General features: G+C 35.3%; 3 protein-coding genes across 5 annotated transcripts; 1 reads left to right on the top strand and 2 right to left on the bottom strand.

Moving 5' to 3' along the window:
• Window positions 1–1,584: 1,584 nt before the first annotated feature.
• On the bottom strand, window positions 1,585–7,162 carry LOC149732436 (uncharacterized). Of its 2 annotated transcripts, XM_089883392.1 has the most exons (12): window positions 7,009–7,162; window positions 6,132–6,241; window positions 5,771–5,965; window positions 5,611–5,658; window positions 5,389–5,470; window positions 5,209–5,277; window positions 4,991–5,124; window positions 4,790–4,829; window positions 4,670–4,723; window positions 4,479–4,612; window positions 3,815–4,043; window positions 1,585–3,254 (listed from the first exon to the last, which is right to left on the bottom strand). In XM_089883392.1, exons 1-12 carry the CDS (start codon window positions 7,103–7,105, stop codon window positions 2,617–2,619), a joined length of 1,830 nt encoding a protein of 609 aa, XP_089739518.1. In that variant the 5' UTR covers window positions 7,106–7,162; the 3' UTR covers window positions 1,585–2,616. The 2 variants fall into 2 exon arrangements, with proteins under 2 accessions (XP_089739518.1, XP_089739517.1); XM_089883391.1 differs by having other exon boundaries at window positions 4,479–4,723.
• Window positions 7,163–7,929: 767 nt separating this feature from the next.
• Window positions 7,930–18,421, top strand: LOC149732435 (uncharacterized). 2 transcript variants are annotated; one of them, XM_089883388.1, is made up of 19 exons: window positions 7,930–8,097; window positions 8,677–8,887; window positions 9,457–9,652; window positions 9,936–10,121; window positions 10,458–10,556; window positions 10,931–11,064; window positions 11,285–11,442; window positions 12,471–12,690; window positions 13,165–13,323; window positions 13,538–13,661; window positions 14,079–14,215; window positions 14,514–14,594; window positions 14,983–15,219; window positions 15,584–15,783; window positions 16,041–16,212; window positions 16,615–16,776; window positions 17,146–17,226; window positions 17,483–17,640; window positions 18,003–18,421. In XM_089883388.1, the coding sequence occupies exons 2-19, from the start codon at window positions 8,690–8,692 to the stop codon at window positions 18,292–18,294; spliced, it is 2,994 nt and encodes a 997-aa protein (XP_089739514.1). In that variant the 5' UTR covers window positions 7,930–8,097; window positions 8,677–8,689; the 3' UTR covers window positions 18,295–18,421. The 2 variants fall into 2 exon arrangements, with proteins under 2 accessions (XP_089739514.1, XP_089739515.1); XM_089883389.1 differs by lacking the exon at window positions 7,930–8,097 and adding an exon at window positions 8,153–8,289.
• Window positions 18,422–18,792: 371 nt separating this feature from the next.
• LOC149732434 (uncharacterized) lies at window positions 18,793–22,407 on the bottom strand. The gene is made up of 7 exons (XM_089883393.1): window positions 22,052–22,407; window positions 21,623–21,672; window positions 20,920–21,265; window positions 20,592–20,691; window positions 19,601–20,366; window positions 19,349–19,452; window positions 18,793–19,103 (listed from the first exon to the last, which is right to left on the bottom strand). The coding sequence occupies exons 1-7, from the start codon at window positions 22,369–22,371 to the stop codon at window positions 18,960–18,962; spliced, it is 1,830 nt and encodes a 609-aa protein (XP_089739519.1). The 5' UTR covers window positions 22,372–22,407; the 3' UTR covers window positions 18,793–18,959.
• Between the last annotated feature and the right edge of the window lie 1,232 nt (window positions 22,408–23,639).

Raw genomic sequence — 23,639 nt, 5'->3', positions numbered from 1 at the left:
ACAAATTCTTGAAAAGTTTTGTTAAGTTTTCGAAGCTAAATTGATTCTCGAATTCATTGTCGATGGATTTGCTTTCTTTACCGCGGGATCTCGCGATTACGCCATTGTTTTTCTTCTTCACGGTTCAATGATTCCATTACTTTATCTTTCTCTCACGAAAAGATCTGATCAACAGGTGTCGCTGTGGAGATCACTTTTCACGAAACCCGACACTTGTGTTCTTTGTCTCAAGGTGTGAAGTTAGATCAACATTTGTGTTTCTCAAACGATCGTTTACATCATTCCATAGAAACTAAACAATACTGAGTTATGTGTAAGACACCTTAAGTTGTGAAACAAAAGATACAAAGATGTAAACCGTTCGCCCCGCTTATATGTCTCACTTTGTTCTACTGACATCGGTTCAGACTATGACTAATTCCAACTTCGTTCTACTTCGCCATATTTTTACTGCACTAATGACATTGTTATTAGTTGTGATGACGTCACAACAATTCGGTGATTTTATTAGATATTTTTTAATGACGTCATTAAATTATAGGCATTGGATTTTAAACGTTGTATTCGTTGCTCGTATGATGAACGGTGTCTTGGTGGAAACTGGCAAAGTTGATTCAAGGCGGTTTTGTGGTCGACTCCTCTTCGCTAAGTGATGCAAGAATTTCACACTTGACCTTACGCAGTGACCCCTGACTGCAAATCCGCTGCAAGATTTTCTATTTCTCCATCACCTTATTTCACACATCGTTAAAAAGGATACGCGGAGAAACAAAGAGTCGTATTCCAGTCAATTCCAGCCAAGAATAACGTCACGGTCAACACCTTGTGTTGTATAAATATCGCCCTCTTTAGTTATTAGGTATTTGTTCTCTTCGCTAAAATTGATCGCCAGTATATATATAGCACAGTGGGAAAGACGGGACAACTTAGCTCATAATATCCAAATATTCTTATCTTTTTTTAACGGCTAGCAACGGTTAATGGAAGTCGTGGAGATACCGTTTTATTATTATGTGAATGCTTTTTGTTGTTTACTACCAAATACGACGAGAAAGTAGAATAAAAGGTTTCTTATTTTCCCAGCCCTACTAATTCACCTTTTCTCCGCCGTATTTAAAACAAAATTATACGTGTTGTTTGATTCAATGTACTGTTTAATGCAGACTAGTTGTGTAGTTTAAAAAAGTAGTTTTTAACAGCGTAGATAAAACTAATTAACTTACAGTAAGTTACACACGCTTTATTTTATTGCCGCGGCTTAAACAAAGCGCAAAATGTTATTTACCAGTTCTTTAGCTCCACCGTGCGATCATAAAAAAACTGGAAATACACACTATAAGTTTCTGTGTTTTGTTATCTGAACATAGTTTAAATGAAAACTAGATGCAAGTAGCTACAATAAGAACCAAGCTCCTAACATTTTAATGAATATGTGTATAGTAGTAGTTGTCTTGTTTGGATCACTCCACTAACTGTTTCTTCATGTTTTCTTTTCCTTTTTTTGAATTCTCCATTTTGGCTAACATAACATTAAACAAAAAAAAATTACTTAAACTAGCAAAGAAAGCACAAAGACATGGCTCATACACTAACATGATTTCTTTAATCATATTAAACTTTAATGCTTATAAGGTGAAAGACTTTATATACATATAAGACACTTTATAATGATTGAATGAATAGCAAAGAACAAATCAATACCAGCGCCGTGGCAGAGTGGTTAGCACGCCTGCCTCTTACCCAGAGTTACTAAGTTCAAGGCTCGTCGCTGCTACCATTGTGGGCGTATGTGTCCTTGACAAGACACTAAATGACAATTGCTCAACCCAGTGGTCATTAATGGGTTGTCCATATCATTAGTCATGTATAATAAATAAAAATAAAAAACTAAAAAAATAATCACTCGCAAAGTAACATACATTGTAACTCAAAAGCTGGCACAAGGTATATGAAACAGAACACCTGTGTTATACGGACTGTAATTTACTGGTCATGAGAGGATAAAGTCAGTTACATTATTTCAAAGTACATTCATGCATTCATTCATTAGGCAGATAATGGTTGTTAAGGCATGTAACATATAAAAAGATAAAACGATTTATAATAATGTGCTGTAGTTGCACCTAATAGTAAACTCACAGTGGTTTGTTTAATAAATATTTAACTATATAAAACTTATTGCATAAAGAACTTTAGACTATAATTGGGAAAAAGGTATAATAAAATTCATGCAACATTATTGTGCATCACACAATAATGCAATCAACACCACAAAAACTTAGCAACAGTGCATATTACAATGGTTAGCATCGAAAAAAGCTAAAATTATTTGAATTGATGATTTATAATTTAAATAAATAGGGTTTAAATTAAAACATGGCACAATATTGCATGGTACAAAATAAAAAAGTTCAATTAGGACATGGAACCACATAAGATAGTGAAACAGCATAAAAGTTATAAAAAAAATTAAGCATGAACATGTTATATTTTGCCAAAGGACATAGAAATTTGTAAGATGTTATAGAAAATTAGCAAATTACATTATATGAAGAGCTATGTAAAGTTTTAAAAGGTGTAATAAATACGGTAAAAGTTTGAAAGTTGTAAAAAATACTAATAGTTTTGTTTTTTCTCCATTGGGGTTTCTTTTGCATCATTAGTATCCTGTATCATTTTACCCTCCAAATATTGATTTTGGTTTGCACCAAGTTGGTTATTAAGATTTGTGGGTAAGTTCTCCTGATTATTTAAAGCAAGAACATTTTTACAAGATTCTTCATTTGCTTGAGCTGTATTAAAATTATTGGGGCAGCATTCATAAGGCAGCATTTTTATCTTTTTCTTTGCTAGGGTAGGAATGTCGGACCTATTACCTTCTGCATTTAGTGATAAATGTGCAATCAAGTTCACAAAATTTAACGGGACTGGATTTTTACGCTGGATATCGTGTAAATAGAGTGTTTTCACATTGCTCATACTAAGCTCTGTAGGGAGAGCAATTTGTAACTTGAATACCAACTGAGATGTTGTTTGCATGTTTTTGGTTTCCAACTCTTTGGTTTCCAGTTCTTTGGATTTTTTTGTAATTAAATCTTTCAATTTTGAAACACTTGGTATCTTTTTCAACAGTTCTAACTGTTTAGGCTGTTGTAAATTAATTTTGTGGTTTCGAAGATTGTTTTGGCGTTGAAATATTCTATTTACTTCAATATCTTTCTGCACTTGATCCATTTTCAAGTTCCAGAGAAACACTGAAAATATTCACTTTATTTTGCAACAAACAAATAAAGCCTGAAATAATTTTTGTAACATAACTGGTCCAGTTAGTTAGCAAACATGCCTCTAACCCAGAGGTAACGGGTTTAAGACCCATTGCTGCTATTATTGTGGGTGTATGTGTCATTGGGCAAGACATTTGGTGGTAATTGATCCAACCCAGTGGTCACTAATAGGTTGTCCAAATTACCAGCCATACATAAAAAAAATCCCCCAAAAATAATCACCCACAAAGTGACATACATGGAACACGTAAGCTGGAACAAGGTGTATGAAACAGAACATCCGAGTTATAACAACTTACATTTTCTGCCCATGTGAGGATAAGGCGAGTTACATTCATTCAAAACAGAAACTACACATCCTAACACAAACCTTTGCATTTATTTAAGAAGTTACATTGATTCATTCATTCAACTAGTTTCAGTGTATGTAATGATTGTTGCAATCCTAATTGTTTCAATCCTTTATGAATCCACTATAATGGTAGTTATCTTGGTATAATAACTGTTTTAACTAGAATGTTTCTACTTACTAACACACTGTTCAAGCCCAGGTGATCCACTTTGAGCATCTCCCAGTTCATAATACAAATCTACTGCATGTTGAAGCATATTGAAAGCATCCTGATTTAATGCATGTTTTGCAAACAACTTGCAAAGTTCAAAGAAGTAATCCACTTGTTTAATCTTCTGACATCTGTTTCCAGAGATTGTTCCTCGCCATTGCCTAGTAAGTTTTGGAATATCTCCTGTACCGCCCATCTGTGTAATGTTACTAATGTTACCAAGGCTAAACTTAGTGCACTATGTACACACACAGAGCATAAACCATTTTAAGAGCAGTAATATTAAAGGACTATTAGGACTGCATACAAATTGTGTACATAATTGTTTAATTTAGACACACTTTGTTTCAGCCTTAACTGGGATATTTTATAAATCTTTTCTTGAGCAAGTACTCCTGCTGTTTGGTGACTTTCATTGCATCATAATTGACCTAAATACACAGCAAACAAACATCAAGTTTAACTAATGGTGTATTAAAGGGATCCTTCTTTTATTCAAATAATAATAAATAAGAGACTATTTTAATTTGTTTACATTATATAGTAGTACTTGGTGTATCTTGTTTAAAACATAACTCTTTGGTTAGCTAGTACCTGTTAAGGTAAATTATACAATTATACAAAATATTACCATTTTGTTGCACAAAGCATGTTTAATTTTCACCAGGATGATTTCTCTTCTACATTGTGTTAAATTCTTGGTGTCACGGATTAACTTTAGTGCTTCTTTAAATTGACCAGCGTGGATGTAAGTGTCGATTTTCTCTGTTATTATTTTTGTAACAAATTTAGATTTATTAACTAAAAATATTTGCATCTTACCGGTAATTTCACTGCCATGTGCTGTATTTGAATCCGATTGATATGGGTGTTCATCTTATCAATGCAATAAAGAAAAATTATATTAATAAGTAGGCCTATACCTACCTTTATGTAACTTACCTTCAGTTTTTGAACCAGTTGCGTAACCTGAATCCAATTTCTAAGAATTGAATGGGGGTTTGAAAACTCACTAATCATTAGTGACTATGATGACAATGAAGAAATTTTAGTAAAATCACTAAATTAAATGTAACTTTACTAACTTATTATTTTTTTATACCACATATCATTTTTTTATACCACTAAAGTAATTTTTTATACCACAAATTGTGCAAGATAGAAATGCTTAAGAAGAGATGCATGTTTCACTGGAACTTGTTTTCCAATAGATGTTGAATCATTGGTCACTTTATTGCATAGTTCAATCAACATATCTTCCAAGTGTACATTTCCCCCTATTATTGGCAATGTGTTTTAACTTAGGCTAAATAAATAAAAAAAAAAACACCTAGGCTAAATAAAAAAAAAAAAACACCAACCTAAATTTATTTCTCTTTGCAAGATTTCAGCAAGCTTAGGTGTATAGACACCCACTTTAGAAGCATGACCTGTAAATGAGGGTATAACTTTTTTTGTAAAAGTTCTCTGCCAACGGGAAAAGACCAACATTTTAACAATTTTGTGACTAAACAGTCAAAAGAACAAAAGAATGTTCTTACCATTTGAGCAAGAATACGCAAGTAACCAATCAGAAGCGTCTGTGCATGTTGGAGTTGTAAAAGTCTTAACACGATAGTCACTCTGCAATAGTTTTAAGTTAATACTTGGTTCACAACCTATGAATTTACACGGGTTTTTCACATTTGTGTATAATTAACCAACAGTATACTATATACATTTTGATAGTGTTAGTGCATTAAAAACAAACAACAAAAACTTACATGTCGACTTAAACTCTTTTCAATTTCCGTACTTGTTCCCTGACATGCCTAATAATTAGATGTTTATTATAATTTGTTAAATAAATAAATCTGGACTTACTTTTTGTATTTAAATATGCTGCTGTAAACCTCACTGTTAAAATAATTTAAATATACTTACATCAACAACAAAAAATTTGGGCTTGTTTGTAAGTTGACTGCAGTCGTGAAAAAATGGCTCCATGATGTGATGTCGAACACTAACACATTTGCCATCAACACCAAGAATTTGTTGTTCTTTATCTCCATGAGAGATAACATAGACCCACAAACAGAACCGATTTTTCAACTCATTTTTCTTTATTTCTTCCATTAGCTAATAATTTAATTAAAGCATGGCCTTGTTATTATAAAATTGAGAGAAAAGTGTACAATTTATTTTTCAATAAGTGTTTAATTTATTTAAGACAAAAGTTAATAAAATGCCCACATTAACTTAAATTAAAATATTTCATATAAATGTTAAAATGACAATAACTTACATCAATAATCTCTCGTGCTGTTAGATTTTCCTTTATTATTCCGTCAAAATCCAGTTTAGCAACCGCATCTAGTATTGCATCAGCATCCTTTTGTGAGTCTTTGACTAACCCTGGAAATAAGTTCCAACCTTTAACTAGGGATGCACCATATGGGATTTGGAATCCATGAGATTAGAATGCTTTTTTTTTCGAATTTACTAACGATTACGGGATTCTGTATTCTGTTTAATGACGTCATCAAACGTCATCTCTAACTTTTTAATATTCTATAGCTCATGATCCAACAAGGCTACTATTAAAGGGGCAGTAAACTGATTTATGTGAATAAAAACATTTTTTTGATTAAAAAAGGATTAGAAGTTCTAGATTCAAATAAAGTATTCTAGGATATCCTAGAGTTGGCGGAATCAGGCGGTGCAGGTGGTTCCTTAAGTCACCAGCTGTACTCGGCTGGAACCCTGCTGACTTCAGGTGTCCCGAGCTCTGTACCCGCACCTCGCTTAACTGTATTTGATTTTTTCATTCTTTTTTATGTATGGTTGATAATTTGGAAAGACAACCCATTAGTGACCACTGGGTTGGAGCAATTGTTGTTAAGTGTCTTGCCCAAGGACACATACGACCACAATGGTAGCAGCGTCGAGCCTCGAACCCATTACCTCTGGGTTACAGGCAGGTGCACTTACCACTATGCCTGGGCGTTTGTAATGATTGTGCCATAAAGAATTTTGTGGTCCAAATTGTCAGGCATATAAAAAAATTGATCACACAAGGAGTTTTAGACTTTGTAAGAATGATTGTAGGTGCAAAATTCGTTTTACAACAACTGCGAATGTAAGTTAGTTACATAACTCATATATCAAAAAAGAATCCATACCTGTGTGCCGATAATTAAAATTGTGAATTAGCAGAAATAATCCTTTTTCCCCAGAACGCCTTGTATAATATTGTAGATTTTCTGCTTCTTTATTCATATTTGTTCAATGCATGTTCTTATGAAAGCAAAGTAGGCAAACTTTGTGTCCACCTATCTATCTAAAAAAAAAATAAAAAAAATTATGTGGTGGAAAGAGTTGAAGTTATAAATAAAAACAAATATATTAAATAAAATAATAGAAAACTATTTGCCTGCAAACTGGTTTCCAAACTCATCTCTTTATTATAAGTTCCTTATACGCAAACGTTTGTCTTTGTCTGTGGTCCTGTGGATAAAGGTTCCATATTTGGATGCTTCCTTCACGGTTGGTGATTTGATATGTACAACAGTGTGGTATAACACATAACGCGACTTGTTTGGAATTCAATCAAATATTTTCGGGATTTCATCTTATAACTCAAAATTTAAGATGAAAACCAGTGTGTTTTTTTGCGTTTTCTTATAATCTTTTAAACATAACAAACGCTGAAGTTTCAAAACAAACGCTGAAGAACTGTTTTTCGTCCCTGGGGATTTCCCTAAAAAATCAATTTTAGTGGTAAAAAAGTTAAAAGTATTTGCGAAACAAAAATACAGTATTTTAATGTTACAAACGATACAATGTTGATATTGAAGCAGTGTAACCAAGTTTTAGTAGTAACGAAGGTTTTTTCCCTTGTATTTGCATATTAGAAGTAAATTTGTTGTAATAACTTAGATAAACAAAAATTATTTCACAATAACTGCGTTTCACTGTCGTTTATTGTATTTGATGATAAAACTTAAATTTGAAAAATCGTTTTAATATTTGTCCCGAATCCCAGGTTGATGTTGTGCGGAATGACACTATTTTTGGGAATAAGCGGGTGAATATGATTGCGGTCACGCTTGAGTGATGTATGATTGTGTGCGCTTTGTGTATAGCACAGTGAATGTATGTGTAGCTTGTATTTACTATTTTCAACGTTTTTGCCGTAAAAGTAAGGAATTTTTAAAATTAATAGATACTAAACAGAAGTGCAAGATATTAACAATCTACTAATCGTGAAGGTAAGAGCTATCCTTGTCTATAAAGTCGTATTTTTAGCTGTGAAAGTAGTGCAGTGGGTGTGTCTACGCGGCGCAATCGGTACATGCAATCACAAAATGGAGTCGCGCGCTGGCGTTGCGCTCACCCTCACACAACAAGTATAATCTTTGCTGGGTTTAGTTTTCAAATGGTTTCGCGACTTTCAAAACACGGTTAGCAACAACGCAAACTTGTATCAATAACCAAACACTAAACAACATATCCTAACATTTGACCGTTTTTTATTGTTTTAATAATCAAATTCAATGAGACATTTACCGCATAACGTGTATTCTATTTTAAAATAAAATAGTTTTACATGTATAAATTATAACGCATTACAATAACATACATATACTAAAAATCAATAAACATTTATAAAAAATAAATACAATGCCATCCTCTCATTACAATATTTTTCCAAAAAATATTCAACATAAAATGTAAAAACAGTTAACACTTTAAAAAAATAATAATAATTTGTTTTGCCCATCTTTCCCATTATAGTAGCCACAATAGATAATACAATAGTAACTAAATAGCAATATTTTGAATCATAGATATTAACATCCAATGATGGAATCTACAAAATATTGGCTTCCATCCTCAAGTGAAGGGACTCACAATATTCCAATTGAAGTCAATAACTCTAAACCTAAAGATTCAGACATCACCGTAATCAGTCAAACTTCAATGGTGAACTTTGCGAATATATTTGCTGGAGCTACAGCAGCAGTTGCTAGCAGTGGAGCTGCTGAATCTGGTTCAATGGTGGGTTGATATTGTTTGTCTTGTGTAGAGCACTCTATTCTAGGGGTAAACGTAAAGTAACACAGCATGTCTGGGAAGCAGGCCAGGTTTGCCCATTTCCTTAGCACCAAAAATCCTTTATTCAATTACAATATGCAGGGGATAGGTTCACACTATTATAAAATAAATTTCCGTTCATAACTTACAATGTAAGACATTTCAGAATAAGCGTGACTACCCTGCCAGCCAAGCTGTTACTAGATCATTCCTATATCTTATCCTTAATTTTTAGTATATTGTAACACAAGTACTGTTTACCTTAAGCGCGTTTTAATGACTCTCCCTTCTCTTCCCTGTTTTAATTGATCTGACCTTTAGCCACAGCATTCAAAGAGATGAACTAACTTTACGTTATATCCTGTTACTAGATCTTTTACTCATATCTATTCCCTAATTTTTAATTTATACTAATTTGTATCAGGTTTAGCAGCCTCACTTTTATTTTACTCTAATAGTGTTAACCCATAGTGTTTTTAACGACTCTTCTTTTACTGCTAAATCTCAATTTATGTTTACGTTATATTTTCCAGAACGGCAACAATGCCAAGAACTTCATGGTTGGCCAAGGGGTCCCTTCATTGAACCAAATATCCATACCATCAGCCAACCAGTTGTCCAAGCGTGGAACTGTCTTCTCCGGTACATTACCAGGCATGGGAACCATCAATAACATAGGGATGGTGAATTCTAATGTTATCATTTCAACCACTACACCACAGATAGATAGTAAGTTGGTTTATTTTTATTTACAAATAATAAGACTTGACTGGCATCGTTTAAAGTGAAAATCTTAAACACATTTTACAGTGTTATCACACTTGTTTGATTATCAATATTTTCCTAAACAAAATAGCCTTATTTTAGTTTCTGTAATGTTTATTTTAGCTTTTTAGAAATTTTATATATTATATATACACCTATATTTTACCATTTTAAACTGAAGTCAACACTAATAAAGTTATAATATATTAATGTTTATGACATTGACACTTACATTATGACATCACAGATAACATACAATGTGGATCATCAGTACAATCCATGTACACTTCATCTGCACCAATGTCAATCACTATAAGGAAGGACTTTATTGAACAGGCTGCTGCTGAAAGTGGTGTTACTATGATACAACACTCAATTCCCACCATTATGACACCAATATATGCAACACAGCAACAACAGCAGCAGCAACAGGGTAAGTTTACTAAGTTACGTATGTATAAACTGGTACTGCTAGGCATGGTATAAAAAAATTCAAGCTTTTATGGTCTTTTGTGGACCAACATTTTAATGTCCCAGTCTGGTTCTATTCTATATGTGAGGTTCCATGGTGAGACATGTCATGGGACTTGGGAATTTAGCCAGAGTTGCCACATTACCCAAATTCACATACTCTGTTCGAGGCCCTGACTACTGATCTTCTTTATATTGGTATCGTATATGAATAAAAAAATGCAAGGTAATTTTTTCTGAAAATGTTAACTTTCAAAACAGTATTTTTTTGCTTTATTTTGATTTGTTAAATGTTTAGGTGAAAGGTCAATGACACGAAGTGTTATGAGCGTTCCAATAAATCAAGTCCAAGCTTCTATTTCAACTGAGATTGAGGGGGAAATGACGCACAAGTGTAGTATGTATTATATATATTTAGATATGATGTTGCTTAACAATCTGTAGGTAGTAGGTACCACACCATTGACAACAGATCTTTTTCTTAAATCCATAATTTTATTTAGTAAAACGTAAACCGACTTTAACAATTTGTGAGTAACTGTATAAAAAAATAATAATTTAAAATGAATTCTTATATATTATATATATATATATATATATATATATATAATAATAAAAGCCTAACACGCACAAAAGATAAAAAAAGGGGAAAATAGTTAAAACTTGAAGTAAAGCTGTTGCTTTGCCTTGGTTACCGATATATCTAAGAAACTATAGTGTATTAAAAACCCAGTTTTTAAGTAAATATGCTGAGTTAAAATATATTAACAGATGAATGCAACGAAGTGTTTGGAAGTGCTGGTAAACTTAGTTTCCACAACTTTAAATGTCACGCCGAGTTGCATGCACGTCCATACAAGTGTTCAGCTTGCCCAGAAAGTTTCTTAGCCCCTCATCATTTACAGGTGATTAGTTGTGTGCTTGTTAATGTGTTTTTACCTTAGGAAAAACGACTGGCTTCAACATCTGGTGGGGCTCATGTGGTAGCACACTGGTCCCTGGGTGTCAGGTAATGGGCTAACTCTGACCTAAATTTTGTGTGTACGGTCTCACTTAACGTGTGAAAAAGAATGCATGTAGACTGTTGTATGTTAAATATTAAATAAATCTTTCGTATTTTCTCAGGACCACATGAAAGCTGTACACTTACATAATGAGAATCAAAATTCTTCTGTTGTGTTTACATGTAGTGACTGCCAAGCTTGTTTTATGAATGGTGGACAGCTTAATTATCATATATACATGGCACATACTGTACAAGGACCAAGAGCAATACACCATAAGTAAGTTGTGTTTATTTTTGCTATTTTTTAACAACGAGATTTATCAATTTTTCATAGGGTTTCTATTCAAATTTTGCCCCTACTTTACCTCTCTTGTATTGGCTACCTGTTTTATATGTTGACTTACTTATTTTTATACTGCCAGTCTGGCACTAAAATACAGTAGGGTGGGGGAAGATGGGACACCTTTTAACTCTATTTTCTCCTCCCGTTTAGTAGTAAACAAAGAACCTTTAAAATATCATAAAACTATATCCTCACGACTTCCATAGACCGTTGTTAAAATTATTAAAAACACGAACAGGATATTTGTATATTGTGTGCTAAAGGTGTCCCATCTTCCCCCACCCTACTATATAAATAAACGTTAACAAAATATTGGCCTTTACATTATTTTAATCATACCAGAACTTAGTAAATTAAGACGTCATTCAACCATTGAACAAAAAGTATACTATAGTCAGTTGAACAGTTCTGGATTTATCAGATAGGCTACCTTAGTTATAAACCGGCAATAAATTTTAGCGAAGGTGACCTGGTATTTCTGGTGTGCCAATCTTTTCTTGGTTATGTCATGTCAGAATTCTGGCTGTGTCATGAAAAATATCTCACTGATGAAAAAGAATGGCCAAATTCTGTGTAAGTGTGTGATAAAGCCAAGCTGCATTTACAGATAGCTGAAATATTAGGGCATTACTGAGGGTCTTAGATTAGTAGGTTAGGAAAAGCATGCTGTTTTAATATTGAAGCTTATGAAGAAGTTCAGAAAAATAGTTCTAGTACAAAAGGTCAGACTTGGAAAACATTATATGGAACAACTAGATCAAAAATTGTAAATAAATACCAGTAACAGTAAGCATTAGGTGCAATTACAGTCAAAGCCATTAATAACAACTGTTAGAATGTAAGTTTTAATAAAAATACTCAAATGATTCTGTTGAAGTTGTTTGCCCACTATGTTTGTTCTATTATTCACAAATCTCACCCTATATATAACTCTATTATCACCTAACCATTATTATTCACAGATGTTTAGAATGTGGGAAAAATTTCATGAAATCAAGTCTTCTATCGTCTCATATGAGGAACGTGCATGGTGTGAATGCTATGGCTGTGCAATCTAATACTTCTGTCTCTGTGCCTACTACTGTGCAAAACACTGATGCGGCGAAACCTTTTGCTTGCGTTGAATGTGATAAGAGCTTCAAAACCAACCCTTACTTGAAGCAGCATGTGTTAGCTGTGCATGTAAGTTGGTGTGATGATTGATTAGACTGTAGAACTGAGGCAGTAATTATAAACACCTTTTCTTGGTGACACAATCATTAAACGAAATACGTAACATTAATTTTTTAAACATTTCACACAAGTATTTATTAACATACAGTGAAAAAATCTATAAAGAGCAGATAAAAGTGTTTCTGAACCTGTACATTGAGCTGGGGTGACACCCTATACCAGACACCCATAACGTTATACCTTGAGCCTAAATTTTTAAATTTTTGGTTTATGTATGGCTGACAATTTGGACAACTTTTTATTCTGTACTTCGTTGGGCGCAATTGTTGTTCAGTGTGTCACAAGGACACATATGTCTATAATGGTAACTTGACAAGCCTTATTTTAAATCCGTAACCTCTAGTTTGTGCTACGGCATCAGACTGTATTGCATAAAGTATGTGATAAGCCTAGACCTTTTATTTTACACCAACTTTTTTGTAGAACAAGCCCAACAAATGCGAGCAGTGTGGAAAAGGTTTTGGTCGTCGAAGTGATTTAAACCGCCATCTTAGAAGCGTTCACATGCGAGAACGGAACCATTCGTGTTCTAAATGTGGATGGACATTCGCAGAGGCTGGCAACCTTAAGCACCATATACAGGTAGAAATATATGAGTGTGGGTCGTATGAGTTACTAGGTAAAATTATGGTTTTTCAACAATTCAAAAGTCTGATAAAACATGTTTATTTTTATTGATTACAGTAACATAAATCAAAGAGCTGTTTCTCCTTTTATTCTAGAAAATTATTAATATACTAATGTTTTAATGGTTTACTTCCAATAATGTGTTGATTAACTTTTTCCTTGTTCTCAGGCCGTCCATACGAAAGAAAAGAACTTTCAATGTTTAATTTGCTCCAAGCAGTTTTCCATTTCATCTTATCTTAAAACTCACATGATACGAGTGCATGGTGTGGATGAAAGTACTAAGAATGCAGGTATTTCCTATGCTTTATTATTTAAGTATTCTTCAAGACTTTGTCAAATTGGCTACATATTACTGGGGTGGTCAAATTGGCTACACATTATATAGTAGGGTGGGGAAAGATGGGACACCTTTTGATTTTGTTTTTTTTCTTCCATTTGGTAATAAACAAAAAACATCAAAAAGTTATATAACCGTATCCTGACGACTCCCATAGGCCATTGTTAAATGTTTAAAACAAGGTCAGGATATTTGGTTATTATGTGCTTAGGGTGTCCTGTCTGGATGTCTTCCCCACCATACTATATTTCCCCCCATCCCAAACAACCTTGGATGAGGTCCTTTAGCAAGGCATATCATGAAACTTAGAATTTCAGCCAGTCTGGGTCAATTGACCCTCACTCTTACATTAACGATATTTTTCCACCAGTCCAAACAGCATTAGCGATCCAAAACCACAACCATTTCAACCTTCAGCAACCAACAAGCACAGTTGTTGTACCTGTAGCACAAGTCAACCGATGTTTTGAGTGCGGGCAAATGTTTGAAAATGCAGCCATGTTGCAGGTATGTCTTGTCTCCTTGCAAGATACAAAACACCAATCGCTTTAATCCAGCTGTCTCTTATTGGGTAATTATCAGCTATACATTAAATTAACTAGGAAAAACTAAAATATATTCAACCACAAAGTAATATATGTGGTAACTCTTAAGTAGGCACGAGGTGTATGAAACAGAACTCCTGTGTTAAAAAGACTGTCACTGTCCGCCACACGAGGATAAACGGGTGCCTTCTATTCATTAGTAATAGAACTACTCAGAAAAAATTTAAAAATTGCCTTAACTTTATGCATTATATCCACAGCACCATGTTATGTCAACTCATCCACAGCCGTTCTGGTGCACAGTATGTGGGGAAGGTTTTTCACAAGCGTCACAACTACAGGTAATTTAATACTTTGGTTTATAGAAGGGTAATAATGACCAAATCAACCAATAGTCATGTCTGCCTATTCACACACTGCGGTAGATTCAACTACTGGACTGTGAGCATGTGAGTGACAAGGACAACCATGGATAAGTCACTCAAGTTTAAACACAGGATTGATTGGTGTGAAGAATGCAATATATTTTGCTTGTTTGTATAAACACTTAAGCAGGGTAGGAGGGTAGTATCTTACATTTAAAACTGCCCGGCTAAATCCTATGATGTCTATCTTGTTTTAAAAGTCAGGATGACATGTCACCCCAGCTACCCCTAATGTTATGCATATTATATAAGAACCCAAATTTACCACATATTTTACCCTAAACTGTTCAAATTCATCCAACAGTCTCATCTTCAAGTGCGCCACAGTGACAACAACAACAATCAACAACCGACCAATCCCATTACAGCTGTGATCCAATCGACCAATCAGAGCCAGGGTGTTAGTTCAAACCGACCAATGGGATTGGTTGGACAACAAATAGATTTAAACCAACTTCCAGATAATTTGAACAAATCTTGTCTTGAATGTGGGGCAGTTATTGATAAGTCAATAAAAAGACATGTGTGCCATGGGGTAAAGGTATGGCATTACATATTTTATTCTATTCTACTTGGGTAAGGTCTTCAAGGTGACACGGCACATGCCCTGAGAATTGGACCAGAATTGGCCCATAAGCCCTTTACATAAAATAAATTGCTATTTAGTATTTATCTCTTCGAATTTGATTGAAAATACTAAAATATTATAATGAAGTAGAACAGAACATTATTTTAATTACACAGATACTTTATGTATTTTATGACATTTTTTAACCAAAGTTTATTGATTTTTTGCTTTATATAGAAAAACATATTTAAATGGAAAATACATCTGCATAGTGGATACATACATAACATGCATAAACCATACAACAACAATTAAATTTAGGAATCTTTATTTTTAGTTCCAGCAACAAACCACTTTACCTGGAGTAGCAGCTGTTGCGTTGGCTACAGAGAGACCTCATCTATGTACAAAGTGTGGGAAAGGCTTCAAAACTGCCACCCATCTAAAACAACACGTTAGATGTGTGCATACAAATGATAGACCACATAAATGCACACAGTGTTCAAAAACTTTTGCAAGAATGAGTGACTTAAATAGGTAAGAATTGGAATTTGAGGTTTGTATTACAATTTGCAATTACTTTAGTTTTGACTGCGATTTTTTCTTCTCTGGTTATACCATTTAAAATACAACCATTCTAAGATAAAAATTTTTAATGTTTATAAAACCAAAAGCTACACTTTACATAATAGATTGTTTATTCTGCTGTTATTGCTACCAGGCAGAGCTTAATATCCCATTAACATACTTATACATAATTACATAGTGACCCTAACTTGACCTTTGACCTACAGGCACCGACGAGGGGTCCACGAAAGAGACAAAGGAACCTCAAAATCTCTTCGTATGTTAAGTTTAAAATGCACACAGTGTGGAGCGACCTTTCCCGAGACGATACAACTCAAACGTCATGTGTTAACTGTGCATATGAATCAACTGCCATGTTATAAATGTGCAGACTGCCAGGTAAGTAGTTCAATTTATAATATCATGTATAGTATAACAGTGGTTTTAATTCCCGTGCACACTGCCTGCTCCAGGTCTCAGGTTTGCCTCACTAAAGACTTCACCCATATAGAACAGAATCTCTATTATTCAATGATGTATATAAACTGTATCAGTGGGGTATAGATGGTACTTGGTAGTACCCAGGGTGTTGTATATGGACCTATACTCCATGTCTCAGTTGTGCCTCACTAAAGACCTCAACCTTATAGAATAGAGTGAAAGTCTATAAACTTTTCTGAGTGGGTCTAGAGGTAACATTCTGGCTGTTAGAGTAATGGACTTAAATCCAGGACTCAGCAATTAGATATACCTGTACAGAATAGATTCTTGTATAAAATGTTCAAACCAAACTCATTTTAGGAGGGATTTGCGGACGAATCTCAATTCAAAAGTCACATATGTTATGAGGAGGAACGTCCTCATGTATGCCACATATGTTCGAAACGTTTCAGCGCACCAACTCAACTAAGGCGCCATGTTCGTTCCGCTCATAACCCAGGGAACCCACAAACAACACATCAAGTAAGATTGTAATGCTAAATTCTAGTTGTGGTGTTGTATTCTGCTATCAATCTTTTGAACATTTTGAAATTCAATGATGTTTTTCAGTTTTTTTTAATACATATTTAGTTTTAGTTCTCAAAAAATACAGTGTTTAAGGCGACAATAGCTTTCTTTGTTTTATGTCAGAGTAAGGTCTTCAATAAATCGCACATGAGACGTGGGATTTAGGTATGTTACCCTATTACCCAAAACCCGGAGTGCTACCATCTGTACCCCACTGAGGCAGTTTTAAGACTTTTAAAGATATAAATTATCTTCTATAAGGTTAAGTTAAGTGATCTTATAGTCCAGATTTAACAACCTAAATCCTTCTACTTTTATTCCCAGCTTCATAAATGTTTTGAATGTTCGCGAAGTTTCACAAGACCAGTTGATCTTGAGCGTCATATACATGCTGTTCATTTGAAGGTAAACATTGCTACTGGTTTGTAATCTATATGCGGTCATATTAAACCTTTATATAAGTATGGTTTCTAATTATTTCTAACTGTGTGGTAGGTTGTTATTGTATTTTGTACCATATACTTAGCTAATCGTGATCCCTTATTTAACATTGTGTGGTATGGATGACAGTCTACAATGCAGTAAAACCTTACTCATATAGAGTAATACTTGTTCAAGCAGTTATAAAATTCTTTCTTATTTCAATAAATTCTTTTGACAGGAAAAGCCCCACAAATGCCATGTTTGTGGAAAACACTTTGGTCTTCATGGTAATCTAAACAAGCACATACGAGCAGTTCACATGCTGGAGAAGCCACACCAGTGTGTAGAATGTGGAAAGTGTTTTGCTCATATAGGAGTGCTTAAGAGACATTTAAGGTAATGTTTTGAGCAAAAGTTATTGTTAACTAAATATAATTAGCTTTTAACAATGTATTAAATAGTATTTGACTGTAAACTCTAAGTCATTCAGTGAGGCATGTAATTAGACCTAAAATTTAGGTCACAGTTGGCACATTACCTCAAAGGATTGGGATTATAATTGGCCAACCCCTGGCCTAAGTTCTGATTTCATGGCATGCCAGGCTGTAGTAATAGTACCTGACCCAAATATAACAGAATGTAATAGGATTTAGATCTATGCGATGTTAATTAAGGTTTGAAGATAAGAATCTTCAAGTTTAAATTGTTGTAAAACCTTACTGAATCACTGTTTTCACTTCAAATTGTTCTGGTTACAGAGATATCCATTTTTACGACAAACGACCGGGTAGTAAAAAGAACACTGCAGCAATCATAAACATACAACAAACACAAGAACAAGAAGACCAACAACAGACAGAGCAGGTCAGCCATCTTAGTGTGTTGCAAGCAATAGAAGCAATGCAACAACAAGAACAACAGCAACAACAGCAACAACAATTGGTCCATTCCCAACAACAACAACATGTACATAACGTCACAAACGACTTAAATATGACGTCATCACCTCAACTGATTCAAGAAAACATGACAAATCATAAACAGAATTGAAAAGTTTGTGGTAATGGGTCAACTCTGCCTAGGGCCTTACCTTTAAGGGAATAGAAAACCGAATTAAATCATGAATTTGCACTTTTTGTATCCTGATCTTAATTAAAACGTGACATCGCTACAAGAATCTTTACTTTGTTGGAACTTTGTTGCTGCTAAGTGAGTTCTTCTTCTAATATGAAGTCTGCTAGGGTTGTTACTTGAGCCTTTCAGGGTGTATACACCTCATGCTTACTGTAGAGTAATAACATGGGTTTCATACTCCAAAAACGTGGTTTACTTCTACGCCTCATTAACTGGCTCAGATACTTTCTTGCTATATAGTACAAGATTTCTAGCTAGTGTTCCTTAGGCTTAGATGCTTAGACGAAGTTGTTCGTAGTATATGACGTGAATATTGACTACGTAATGTGACCCAACTTCTCCCGCAATATCAACACAGATTATTCAACAAATCGCAATAACTGTTCGCCATTGCCCGTGGAAAATTGCAACAGCTCAGTGTGAAATATTTGTGTATTCACAGTGCGGCGCACAGAGCGAAGAAATGCTAGTAATATAGAAGTTCATAACAGGGGATGACGTCATTGCGGTGACGTCACACAACTTAAACAAAAGTCAGTTGCACTTAGAATAAACGTCTCTCACATTGTTGTTGTTAACGGTCACATAACAGCACAACAATTGCATAATCCGTATCTTGAGTCAGTGCCGGGCGAAACTGGAATCCCTTTTCTATTTCGCAAGGTAGCGCCAGCGGGTTCTGTAGCTTTGACCTCATTTTCTTCGTGGCTAGGTTTTTTTTCCATCTATAAAGTGAATGAAGATATGCCTATTAACTCCTTGAGGGTTCAATTTTATAGTTCTGATTTTGCCGAAACCTTGATATTGCTATTTAAGTTTACAGAGATTGCGACTTTAAACCGATTGCAATGAATTTCATTGCCTTTTTATCTGAAATCTTTGTCTAACAAAGTTTTCCGGGAGCTGGTCCTAGAAATCTAACCTCGAAGATAAAAAATTCAGTTCTTTAGAAACATGTCGCCTCACTTACCTCAACAGACCCTTGCACCAACGACGAACTTTCTTCTGACGGCGACGCTGAGTGAATGGAATGTTCTTGGAACTTATCGGCTGTTTTCAACGGAAGATACAATTCTAGAAATAAGATAGTGAATTTTAAGTGCGGTAAATACATTCCGAGTAAATTTTGATCACTTTTTAACTGAAGTCGTAATGTTGCCCAACGTGTATAACTGAAGTCGTAATGTTGCCCAACGTGTATGTATAGTGGGGTGGTTTATACCTTTTGCTGAATGTGTGGCATCGTCATTAACTTCTGCTTCATTACGGCCTTCGTTTGGTTGTGCCGTATCCAGTGTTTCTACGTGTGTTTCCTCAGAAGGATTTTCCATCGAGAGTGGCAATACTGGTGATGCAACTTGAAGGACTTCTGGGGAATCTAGCGGAACTTGAGACGTATCTGGCAATACTGCAGACGTATCTGGTGACCCTGCTGGGGAATTTTTTAACATTGGAGATGTATCTGGAAGCACTGCTGAAGAATCTGGCAATACTGCAGACGGATCTGGTGACCCTGCAGGAGAATCTGACAGTATTGCAGACGTATCAGGTAACCCTGCAGGGGGATCTTGCAACATTGGAGATGTATCTGGCAACACTGCATCGGAATCTGGCAACATTGGAAATGTATCTGGCAACATTACAGCAGAATCTGGCAACTCTACTGACGGAATTGGAAACCCTACAGGGGAATCGTGCAATTCTTCCGAGAATACTGGATAAACGTCATTGGAATTGTGCGAGCTATTCGGTAAAGTTGGCGAGATATGCCCTGCTCCTTCGTTGGGTTGTTGCTTTTCTGGATGCTCATTTCCCTGCCCATGTAAAACATCCGAATCCTTTTCCTCTGTTTTTCCATCCTCGGTCCCAGGAACTGTGGAAGCGGGACCATTTAAAGCGGGTTGTTCCAGGTAACTTGGAGTTGAACTAATTACTTTGGGAATGCTGATATCGACCGAGTTATTCACATCAGAAATTTGGTTGAAAACCTGAAATGTCAATAGAAAATATAATCAGATATATTTATACAAGCGTGATACGTAACAGACCTAAGGATAGGACAACACATAACGTCTTTACGACGTTAAAAGATGTAGAAATGTAAATATGATGAATTAAGATTGATGCGATGTTAAGATAAAATAAAATCGTAAAGGCAGATTCATGAAGCATACTAAAAAAATTGAACATGGGGTTAAAAGTTTTGTTCCAACCTCACTGTGTTCCCCTGTCGCTTGCCTTGGTTCAAATATTCGGCTAAGTTCGTTCAGACCTCCAGCACCAAACGCAAGAGCCAGGTTCGGTTCTTTGGATCTGTATGGAAGTAGCCTTTGATTGCTTGGGTTTTGGTGGAAAAAAACTCAGGCAAAACATCAAATTGATCAAGAATTTTTTTAAGAGGCGGGCAAGCGCTTACTTTTTAAAACGAGTATAAGCAAACGACAGCGGGCAATACATGGGCATTTCTCAATTAAAAATGTCTGTTCTCTATGATGCTGTAACTTCCGTTTACATTTGTTTCAAGCGTGTTAGAGTCGTTACCTTTTTGTTATTTCTTTTGATTTCTCTATGACGTTTGGAATCTTTTTTATGACGTATTCATTCTGTGGTGGCGGAGAGGATTTTGAAATCAACCAATCACGCGTCTCCTTGTGCTCCTCGGACGTCGGCCATTTCTGATGTCGAATGACGTCGTCTTCGGAAATCTTCGGTTTTCCCGATTCGCCTTCGGATAATGAATCTAGTGAAGACGACGAATAGAATGGCTCGACCGGTGATTGGATGATTGTTGAAAGCTCATTGAACTGGCCGACGTCATAATTGTCTGTTGTGACGTCATGACGAGGTATATCGATGTCAATGGAAGATGACGAAATGTTTCTGGAATCTGAAACGAAAAGAAACATAACTTAACATAATCTTGTTGCAGACGATAGCGAAGATGTTGCAGACGATAGCAAATTATTGGAACAACAGAGAGAATGAAATCACCAGTAAAACAATAGTATATGAATAAAACTACGAAAAAGAGCATCTTAGAATACTGGTTATATACGTTGTACTTTAATGTTTAGGCTGCAACAACGTCTTGGACGATTTTCGGAAGTTCGGTGGTTTGAACACGCGAGAATTTCTGTACCGTATATGCAAAAGTACATTTTAGGAATTAACGTTTAAATTTTTAGTATATTTTTGAAAATCGTGTGTTGGATTTATACACACCAGACAGTTATGATAAAGTTACCTTCTTTGAGTCCAGGATCTACCGAGCCTTCCATAGAGTGAATTGGGGTCCTGTAATAGAACATTGATCAAAACGTTTTAAATTATTCACGTCGTGCAAAGTTGGGTCACAGCTTCGCAACCGGCGATCGGAAGAGTGGTATTATTATGGGTCATTAGCACACCTCTGCTCATTACATGCGTCGTTTATTTCAGAGTTCATACTTGCTCCAAAGTGGTGAATAAAACACGCAGTGCAAAAAAACGTAAAAAAAAATTGGAGTAATTTTAATGATGGAGCGGAGGCCAAGGATGTTGCGTGTTCTATAAAAGGACCCACATAGTAAAATGAATCAAGAAGCATTGGTGTATAGGATGTTGCTGACCTACATTGGTAAATGGAATATTACTTTACTATAAATTACAAACTAAATGAGACCAACATCCTTACCTTCTTATATCAAATGTGAATGGATCAATTTGCCTTCTTCTTTCCTCCCTATAATCCCTTGATGTTGCATCACCGAACAAACTTTGTGTCCTCTCTAGTTTTTCTCTTCTCCTCCTCTTGTGTGCTTGCCTCCAACTTTTATAACTCCTTGTGCTGTTTGTACTTTGCACTGATGACGTTTCGGAGGTTGCGTCATCAATGTCGTCATCAAGGCTATCTTTCGATGTTGAGGTGATTCCCCCTTTCAAATACCCGGAGCAACTTCGATTCATAAACGCCCTTCGGCGATTATAGACCGAGCTATCTCGGTTGAAATTCATCCTAATTTAAATACACGTATAGAGCCATCCAAGTAGTAATCTGGAACAGAATTGGTAAAGTTCCTTCGCGGGACGTGTAATGATATTATAGAGCATATACATCAATTTTAATTACTTATCTTTGATCAAATTCATTAAAACAGCGCAGGAAATGGAATAAGCAACCAAACGATAGTGTTTATAAAACGCACGTACTACCTAAGAAAAGGGTGTTTATAACATACACGTATACTACCAAGAAAAGTGTCAACGCTCCTCTCGGACTTTCACCACTTCCAATATAGGCCTAGTGATAAACTAAACTCGTAGTCTAAAACATTATCCACATAAAGTCTTCAACCGAAACAATTCAAACAGTATATAGCGGGAAATGCGGAACTACACTTAGCACCAGCAGGATATCTGGTTCTGATGACCGAAGTCAGTATTGCAAATAGAATTCGGAGTTCAAGTTTATATTGTTTTGTTTTATTTGTCACTGTGCAGTCTTATAAGTAATTCAAACTGGCTCTAAAAATAATAGACTCTGTTGCAGGATGTCTCTGTGTAAATAAACCAAGCCGTCTACAGTAGGCAGCCTTGAGCAAGCCGAACAGTGTTTTAACGTCTGATGTGAAGATCGTTAAACAGCGAGAGGTGGTAATTCAATACAAAAAAATAGTAAAAAAATCCTTTCTAGAAAATTGTTTGTATAAATGTTATTATTTGATTTGTAATACTATATCTTCGTTAAATTGGTCTAACCATGCATGCGACTGCCAAATGTAATCCAAAAACACAAATGGATAACAAAACCCAACGAACGTCGGGTGTTAAACATAAACTATGCAGTGTTTACTTTTGAGTGTCCAACCATTTTACACATTTCCAGCAGTCGCTTTGTTCCTTTTATGCCCGCTGCTGAAAACGTTACCAAGCGTCATACATGCTTAACCTTTCTGTATAATTCAGTTACCCGCTCTAGCTGCATGCAACACACTGTAGGTTATATCCTGAACAGTCACTACCCGGCTGTTAAGTTCTGCGCGTACTTTACGATGAATAATGCAACCGCGCGTTGCCATGCATAACGATCAAGTTCCATTAATCAACTATCTGCTTTTTCCTCGTAACTGCTGCTTGTCAAAACTTGTATGTAAATACAGGTACACTGTTTGAAAATTGTAAACTTTAGAGCTTTCTTATCGCTGTGTAACTGAAAAAAAAAACGGCACGGCCCTGATAACACCTTCTCCGTTTTAAATGTTAGCTGCCTAGAGCTCAAATGT

Source organism: Ciona robusta, chromosome 8 (genome assembly GCF_009617815.1).
Source record: "Ciona robusta chromosome 8, ASM961781v2".
In the NCBI taxonomy this organism is placed as follows: domain Eukaryota; kingdom Metazoa; phylum Chordata; class Ascidiacea; order Phlebobranchia; family Cionidae; genus Ciona; species Ciona robusta.
The sequence above is the reverse complement of the archived record's forward strand: the minus strand, read 5'-3'. Positions and strand labels throughout refer to the sequence as shown.

What these genes read in the sequence shown, in the direction of transcription:
- LOC149732436 (XM_089883391.1), bottom strand. Translation starts at nt 7,105, where the DNA reads ATGAATAAAGAAGCAGAAAATCTACAATATTATACAAGGCGTTCTGGG. An exon ending in AAAAGAGTTTAAGTCGACAT is followed by an intron (nt 5,471 to 5,610) that starts GTAAGTTTTTGT and finishes AAACTATTGCAG; the next exon opens with AGTGACTATCGTGTTAAGAC. An exon ending in GCAAAGAGAAATAAATTTAG is followed by an intron (nt 5,125 to 5,208) that starts GTTGGTGTTTTT and finishes TGCCAATAATAG; the next exon opens with GGGGAAATGTACACTTGGAA.
- LOC149732435 (XM_089883388.1), top strand. Translation starts at nt 8,690, where the DNA reads ATGATGGAATCTACAAAATATTGGCTTCCATCCTCAAGTGAAGGGACT. An exon ending in GGAAATGACGCACAAGTGTA is followed by an intron (nt 10,557 to 10,930) that starts GTATGTATTATA and finishes ATATATTAACAG; the next exon opens with ATGAATGCAACGAAGTGTTT. An exon ending in TGAAAGTACTAAGAATGCAG is followed by an intron (nt 13,662 to 14,078) that starts GTATTTCCTATG and finishes TTTTTCCACCAG; the next exon opens with TCCAAACAGCATTAGCGATC.
- LOC149732434 (XM_089883393.1), bottom strand. Translation starts at nt 22,371, where the DNA reads ATGAATTTCAACCGAGATAGCTCGGTCTATAATCGCCGAAGGGCGTTT. An exon ending in TTCACATTTGATATAAGAAG is followed by an intron (nt 21,673 to 22,051) that starts GTAAGGATGTTG and finishes GTTCTATTACAG; the next exon opens with GACCCCAATTCACTCTATGG. An exon ending in CGACAGGGGAACACAGTGAG is followed by an intron (nt 20,367 to 20,591) that starts GTTGGAACAAAA and finishes TTGACATTTCAG; the next exon opens with GTTTTCAACCAAATTTCTGA.